The sequence below is a fragment of the Nicotiana sylvestris genome, chromosome 10, assembly GCF_000393655.2.
Source record: "Nicotiana sylvestris chromosome 10, ASM39365v2, whole genome shotgun sequence".
NCBI lineage: Eukaryota > Viridiplantae > Streptophyta > Magnoliopsida > Solanales > Solanaceae > Nicotiana > Nicotiana sylvestris.
Window position 1 is genome coordinate 7,919,406 of NC_091066.1, and position 8,152 is coordinate 7,927,557.

The following is an 8,152-nucleotide window of genomic DNA, read 5'->3' on the forward strand; positions in this document are numbered from 1 at the left end:
CCAAAGAACATCAGGAAGGCGTCGCGTAACAGTTCTAAGTGCAGAAACTGATTTTAAAACCTTATAGGCATGGTATCTAAATGCAGGAACTGATTTAAACCTTATAGTCACGATATCTAAATGCAGGAACTGATTTAAAACCTTATAGGCATGATTTTTAGGCGAGTAAAGCATCAATCAATTGCCAAACAGACTCAACAAGGAAATTCCTAGAAACATGGTTTCTAATGCACACATGAAGGTTTTGAAGACATGATTATCAATGCAAAATTGAGAAACGACTCAAAAGCAGGTTTTCTAATGATGCGAAGGATGAAAATTCGAGATTTAAAGAATTAGATAAGTCTTATAGGCATGGTTTCTAATGCACATAAGTAAACAAGCATCGTAGTAACCTATAGGCATGATTTCTACCCGTTCCTAACAGAGACATATATATAAGAATCCCTCCCAGTTTTACTAATAACCCCAATATCTATTTACAAAGAAATATTATTACAAACCAAATATACAGAATGAAATCACTATACTATAGGGAGCCTGGATATGCTCAAAAGTAAACCTGGGAGCCAGACCTTCAACCAAGTCTGAAACATGCTAATACTCATAGTACACCCAATGGTCTTCTGGTGCGTAAAAGTTCCCAAGGGCCTCAGGGACCTCGGGCAATGCTCACACCAGAAAACCGTTTAAAGAAACATTTTTGTGAGCAAGGTTTGGAAAAGCCAGCCCCAGTGTGTCAGAGCTCAGAGGAGTCTCATAGACTCCTAGGCAGTGCTCACAGTAGAGGGGCAGGACCCTAGATATTCTAAGAGTAGAAGTTGAAAATAGGAGGTAGTTTTAAGAAACAATTTGGATTTTCTGGGGTAAATAGGAACAATCAGAGTCATTTCAACACTTGTAATTCAAACAAAGATTCCAGCAATCAAACAGTAAATAGAAACAGGATCACAACCACTTCAAACAAAGTTTCACATTGCCTAGATTCGACTTAGTTCATTAATTACTATTAGATGGGCATATGGACATGTATTAAACAAAGGACAACGGGCTGGGATCAAATTACCATTCAGACAGTCATGCAGAAAGGTAACAGAAGTTGAAGGCATAGAAATCATGAACTAATCAGGAACCTATTAGGGGGTGAACAGTTCAAACTGGACAGAAAGCATGCTAGTTGAGAAATAAGTAGACATAGGTCTAATTTACATAGAAGCAAACATGTAGACATATTTAAAGCAGGAAACACATAGGTCAGATTAAACAGAAGTAGATATGCTGATTAGGATAAATAAACATGAATCACATGGATTTAATTAGATAGAAATAGACATGCTGACATACTGAAAACAAAAATCATCTAGGTTTAATCACATGGAAGTAGGCATGCTGATTAAGAGTAATAACATGAAACACATAGGTCTAATTAGATAGAAATAGACATGCTGATGACAGGGATCACACAGATTTGATCACATAGAAGTTTGAATGATCGCAAAAGTGAAAACATACCAGTTAAGAGATAGCAACATGAATGTGAAGCAAACAGGATCCAAGGGTCTAGCCTTAGCTTTCAGCCGGCTAGACAGTAAAACAAACAAAGAATAGGAAGATTGTGATGGAGGATATTGTGTGAAAAAGAATAAGAACTTTTTTGTGTTTTCTCTGTATGTGTGCGTGTGTGTTTAAAAACAATGTGAGGCTTATATAGAATTGATTAGAGTAAAGCAAATAAGGTAAAGGAGGTTAAGAGTTCACAAATAAGGCAAAGAAAACAATCAGTCAGTCAATTAGGCTTAATCAGGACCACTCAATAGGCAGAATCATGGAGTTATCCAAAAATAATACGGGATTGAGGTCCAAATAAGGTAGGTAATAGGTATAATAGTCAATTAGAGTCAGAACACCAAAATTCTGGCCAGTAGCAAGGGCAATTAGTCACACAAATAAGGTAGGTAAATTATAGACCATCTGGGTTGGTAAAACAATCAACTCCCTAAATTAAGCTTAGTAAGAGTAATTAAGGCAAGTAGTGTCAATTAGGAGTCTCAAAATAAGGAAAATAGACAAAAATTACAGGAAGTAACCATCTCAGTAAAACAAAGTAAATTTCGAACCCTAGACAGTCAGATAATCAATCAACTACTCAAGGAATAACTGGCAAATATTGAAGTGAATAATGAAATAATTAAATAAACTAAAGACTGGAATATAGTCATGAAAGAATCAGTTGAAAGAGATAATCAAGCACATAGGAACTTTTTATGAAAGTTTTTGCAGAAACAAAACGAAGTGAAACCCTAGTTCTTAGAAAATCGATTACTAATAAGGAAAGCAGAAGATCTCTAAGGAAAATACCATAGAAACTCGAAATTGTTTCAGATCTACAAGGATCTGAACATATCCAAATTGCAAGAGATGAGGGTTTTGAAAAAAAAGGATGAGGTGAAGGAAAAATCTAACCACAACCACAAAGATAACCAACACTCACAAACATTGATGAACACAAGGCATGTTCATAAGAAAACAAAGAGTCTAGGTCGACTCTGAGTCGAATCTCTTCGAGATTCCCTCAGATAACAACAAAAATTGAACAACCAGTAGAGGTAGTAGGCGAGATAGGGTAGCAAATCACTAGATAATCCCATATCTGGTCAGGGATTGAAGGGGTTTAAGGGATTTCCAAGTGATAGCGCTCTAGAGTTTGGGGGTGTCTGAGAGAAGAGAGACGAGAGCATTTGGGGGCGACGGTTCTTAAGAAATGACTTAGGGTTGGGGGGGGGGGGTTAGGTTAGATAAAAAAGGAAGGTTTGTTCTGGACCATTGATCTTTTGAGATCAACGACCAAGAATGGTTCTGGGCTGGGGCAGGTTATAAAATTGGGTCAGGATTTTGGGTTAGTTGAATTGGGCTAGGGGTCTAAATTTAAATATCGTTAAAGGGGCTATTTGTTAAATACCTAATTTATTAATAAAATAATTTGTAAAAATAGTTAATTAAATGATAAAAATAATTTTTATACATGAAGATGATTTAAAATAATTACTTAATATTATAAAAATATAAAAAGTTATTATCTATATAGATAATGTATTTATGCATATGTATGAGCTATTATTGTAAAATATGCAATTATAGTCTTAAAAATGCAAATATATTTGTAAAAATGCAATTAAAATATTTGAACACTTATATGAGCATAAATGATGAATTTAGATGATTAAATCATTGTAAATTAATATGAGGAATAATTATTGAATATATATAATTAAAAATACAGAAATAAATTGATTTAAGGCCTTAAAAAATTCTAGAAAAATTGTAGAAATACTTGTGCATGTTTGTAAATGCATGTACAATATTTTAAAATTATGTATGAATATTTAAAAAATATATGGGGGAAAAATTGGGTATCAACAGCTGCCTCTCTTTATCCGGGAAAGATGAAAGCATTTTTGGATAAAGAAATGATGACCGATTTTGACCTAATGAGATGTTTTGAAAAATAGAAGCCGAACCCTGGTCTCTGAGTTGCCTACATATCCCTAGTTTACAGCAATCAGGCCATGTGTATTTCTAGACTTATCGGTGAATGAAGTCGATAGAGTTGTTATAGGAATTATAGCTAGTTTCAGCAAAGGTTCTTTTGTGAAGGGTAATATCGGATGGAGTTATGATTATGAGTCTGAAGTATGACGGATGTATCATAGGGCAGAAATTTGAACAGTCACAAAGTAAAGGTGTGTAATTAATGGGGGTCGATCACGTTTAAAATAATGGTAAGGCACGAATGGTAACCGGAAGGGTATGAATGGAGATCAGAGCGAGCGTTGCTCTTGTTTGAAGAACGATTACTTCCTGGATCACCTACAAAACTTAAAACACAATGCATGCGAGTATATAGAGTATTGCGAGAATTTAAACATGATGCAAATTCCCTTTGGACCATGAAAGATTGTCTTTGGATAGTGAAGATGACGTCCTTAGACTATGATGTCGGGAGTCATGAATTATAAGATAGGAGATTCGCAAGCTATGAAATGGTGTTCTCAGGCAATGAGAATGGTGCCTCTGAACCATGATGTCTTTAAATACTGATGCACAGTGTTGAGGGATCCTCAGGCCATGACACGGTATCTTCAGGCAATGAGGATGATGCCTTTGGACTATGACGCCTTTGGTCAAATTGTCTATACATCAGCCCATGAAATGCAGAGACATGATACCAAAGGTGACAACAAGACAGAGCTTAGTCTTATGTAGAGTTTTGGGACAGAGCTTAGCCTTGATGAAAGAAGATAATGTAAATTCTAGAATAGAGCAACAATTATGCAGAGAGTGACCAAGCTTAATCTCACGAGAAGGTAGTGCTTAGCCTTGTACAAATACGGAGGCAAGGCTTAGCCTTATGTGAGCTTTGAGACAAGGCTTAGTCTTATGCAAAGGGAAGGCAATGCTTAGCCTTATGCAGATGTGGAGGCAGGGCTTAGTCTCACGCAAGATTTGAGATAGGGCTTAGCCACATGCAAGATGCGAGACAGGGCTTAGTCTCATGCAAATAGAAGGCAATGCTTAGTCTTACGCAAGTAAGGAGGCAGGGCTTAGCCTCATGCAAGATTTGAGATAGGGCTTAGTCTCATGTAGATAGGGAGGCAGGGTTTAGCCTCATGCAAGATATAAGACAGGGCTTAGTCTCATGCAAAATTTGAGACATGGCTTAGTCTTATGCAAAGAGAAGGCAATGCTTAGCCTTATACAAATGCGGAGGCAGGGCTTAGCCTCATGCAAGGGGAAGGCAATGCTTAGCCTCATGCAAGATTTGAGACAGGGCTTAGTCTCATGCAAAGAGAAGGCAATGCTTAGCCTTATGCAAATACAGGAGGCAGGGCTTAGCCTCATGCAAGATTTGAGACATGGCTTAGTCTCATGCAAAGATAATGCAATGCTTAGCCTTATGCAAATGTGGAGGCAGAGCTTAGCCTCATGCAAGATTTGAGACAAGGCTTAGTCTCATGCAAAGAGATGGCAATGCTTAGCCTTATGCAAATAAGGGAGGCATCTTAGCCTCATGCAAGATTTGAAACAGGGCTTAGTTTCATGCAAAGAGAAGATAATTCTTAGCTTTATGCAGTGAACAAGTAACAAGTAGGAGTAGAATATTTCTTAGCTGGAGGTATATTTGCATCTCGTGGCCTGATTGTTATGAGGATAGTGACTTTGATATGTATATTTGCGAATACTCCTGTTATGATCACTGCGCCTGCATCCAAAGAAAAATCGTGAGTTTTGTAAGGGGAGATTGGTTCGTGCTCTTGTCTTCTTGCTCCGCTTTGCTCCATTCTGGAGGCCCTATTCGAGTTACCCTGAGTAACACCTGGCGGCCATATAAATAAAGTTTTCGAAAAATATGCATTTATTGATTAAATAGAGTTACTTTAGAAACATAGTGGTACATAATATCAAGTACTTTAGATGAACTAATGACTGCAACACTTTTTTGAGACATTGCAGCCTCCTTGTGATAGAATTTTGAGGGTCCTCCTCAAAATTCTACCCCAGTTTGATCTTTTGGTCATTCCGTGTCAGCAAAGTTTGTTGGATCTGCTCCAGAATTTTGAGAATCCTTCTCAAAATTCTGCCCTAGTTACTTAATCAATTTTTGACTGTCTGGCATATGATGGCGTCGGCTGGACTTGTTCAGGAATTTTGAGGGTCCTTCTCAAAATTCTGCCCCAGTTTCTGATTCTGAGGGTAAATGAAGATTTTATTAAGATATGACCAAACCCAAAGGCTACCTACGTATCCCCTCTTAAATGGGAATCAGTTCAAGCGTAGTTCAGTTACATCATATGAAAGAATGTAAACAATCTAAACATAGTATCTCTTGACTGTGCCTGAATTGATTTGTTTTGGCCAAACGTCTCCATCCATTTCTGTGAGTATGAGTGCTTCTCCTGTTAGCACTCGGTGAATCATGTAAGGACCTTGCCAGTTGGGAGAAAATTTCCCTTTGGCTTCATCTTGATACGGGAAGATCTTCTTCAACACCAACTGTCTCGGTGAGAATTGTCTTGGTTTGACCCTTTTGTTGAAAGCTCTAGACATTCTGCTATGATAAAGCTTACTGTGACATACTGTGTTCATTCTTTTACCGTCTATAAGGGCCAGTTGCTTATAGCGGCTCCTTGTTCATTCTGCATCACTAAGTTCGGCTTCCTGTATGATCCTTAAAGAGGGAATTTCTACCTTAACTGGAATGACAGCTTCGGTACTATAAACCAGTAAATAGGGGGTTGCCCTAGTTGATGTGCGGACCATAGTGCGGTAACCCAATAGGGCAAAGGGTAACTTCTCGTGCCCTTATTTGTGGTTTTCTACCATCTTCCTTAGTATCTTCTTGATGTTTTTGTTGGCAGCTTCCACATCTCCATTCATTTGAGGCTTGTATGCTGTAGAGTTTGTGCTTGATTTTGAAGGTTTCACACATGGCTTTTATCAGATCACTGTTAAGGTTGGCGGCATTATTGGTTACAGCCTTGTAAGATGCAGCTTCTACCCATTTCGTAAAGTAGTTAATGACCACTAGAATGAACCGGTGCCCATTTGAGGCGGTGGGCTTGATCAGACCGATGACATCCATTCCCCGGGCAGCAAAAGGCCAAGGTGCGCTTGTTGTATTAAGCTCATTTGATAGTACCTTTATCATGTCTGCATGTACCTAGCATTGGTGGCATTTCTGAATGTGTCAGATACAATCTGTTTCCATGGTCATCTAAAAATATCCATCTTTGAGTATTTTCTTGGCTAGAACAAAACCATTCATATGTGGTTCACAAGTTCCGGCATGTATCTCCTCGAGCAATCTGGAAGCTTCCTTTGCGTCTACACACCTTAACATCCCCAGATCAAGAGTTCTTCTATACAAGGTCCCTCCGCTTTGGAAGAAGTGATTGTACAGCCTCCGCAGCATGCGTTTCTGACTATGGTTTTCATGCTCCGGATATTCTCCTCTCGCCAAATATTCTTTGATGTCGTGGAACCAAGGTTTTCCATCCGTTTCTTCTTCAACATGAGCATAGTAAGCTAGTTGATTGTGGATCCTCACCGGGATGGGATTGATGAAATTCTTATCTGGATGTTGTATCATTGACGACAAAGTGGCCAATGCGTCTGCGAACTCATTTTGAATTTTGGGCACATGTTTGAATTCTATCTTTGTGAATCTCTTCATTAGTTCTTGCACATGATACAAGTACGATAGTATCTTGGTATTTTTAGTAGACCATTCTCCTTGAACCTGATGTACCAGAAGATCCGAGTCACCAATTACTAACAGCTCTTGTATATTCATATCTATGGCCAGATTGAGCCCCATGATGCAAGCCTCATATTCTACCATGTTGTTGCTACATGAAAACATAAGCTTCGCGAATACAGGGTAATGTTGTCCTGTTTCTGATAACCAAACTGCTCCGATGCCCACTCTTTTAAAGTTTGCAGCTCCATCAAAGAACATTCTCCAACCGTTGTAAGCTTCAGCAATGTCCTCTTCTACGAATGATACTTCTTCATTAGGAAAATACGTTTTCAATGGTTCGTATTCTCCTCCCACATGATTTTCAGCAAGATGGTTTGTCAATGCTTGTCCGTTGATCGCCTTCTGAGTTATATAGACGATATCAAACACACTTAACAATTTCTGCCAATTGGACAACTTCCCGGTTGGCATGGGCTTCTGAAAGATATACTTTAGAGGGTCCATCCTGGATATGAGGTATGTGGTATAGGTACAGAAGTAATGCCTCAATTTCTAAGCTGTCCAGGTCAAAGCACAACGAGTGCGTTCCAGCAGGGAGTATCGTGCTTCGTAAGGTGTGAGCTTCTTACTCAAGTAGTATATGGATTGCTCCTTTCTTCCTATCTCGTCATGTTATCCCAAAACACATCCAAAAGCTCCATGTGATACAGATAGATAGAGTAGCAAAGGTCTTCCAGGTTCTGGCGGGACTAGGACTGGTGGTGTGGACAAGTATTCCTTGATTTTGTCAAAAGCCTTCTAACAATCTTCGGTCCAACTCGTTTCAACATCTTTCCTCAACATTTTGAAGATGGGTTCACATATAATTGTGGATTGTGCTATGAAGCGGCTGAT

At 38.6% G+C, this 8,152-nt stretch overlaps 2 protein-coding genes across 2 annotated transcripts; both read right to left on the reverse strand.

Annotated features, from left to right (window-relative positions):
- Positions 1-6,189: 6,189 nt before the first annotated feature.
- Positions 6,190-6,706, reverse strand: LOC138878972 (uncharacterized). Its single transcript, XM_070158541.1, has 2 exons — positions 6,379-6,706; positions 6,190-6,251 (listed from the first exon to the last, which is right to left on the reverse strand). The coding sequence occupies exons 1-2, from the start codon at positions 6,704-6,706 to the stop codon at positions 6,190-6,192; spliced, it is 390 nt and encodes a 129-aa protein (XP_070014642.1).
- Positions 6,707-6,772: 66 nt separating this feature from the next.
- Positions 6,773-7,762, reverse strand: LOC138878973 (uncharacterized). Its single transcript, XM_070158542.1, has one exon. It carries the CDS (start codon positions 7,760-7,762, stop codon positions 6,773-6,775), a length of 990 nt encoding a protein of 329 aa, XP_070014643.1.
- Between the last annotated feature and the right edge of the window lie 390 nt (positions 7,763-8,152).

What these genes read in the sequence shown, in the direction of transcription:
- LOC138878972 (XM_070158541.1), bottom strand. Translation starts at nt 6,706, where the DNA reads ATGATAAAGGTACTATCAAATGAGCTTAATACAACAAGCGCACCTTGG. An exon ending in AGAAGATACTAAGGAAGATG is followed by an intron (nt 6,252 to 6,378) that starts GTAGAAAACCAC and finishes CTGTCATTCCAG; the next exon opens with TTAAGGTAGAAATTCCCTCT.
- LOC138878973 (XM_070158542.1), bottom strand. Translation starts at nt 7,762, where the DNA reads ATGGACCCTCTAAAGTATATCTTTCAGAAGCCCATGCCAACCGGGAAG.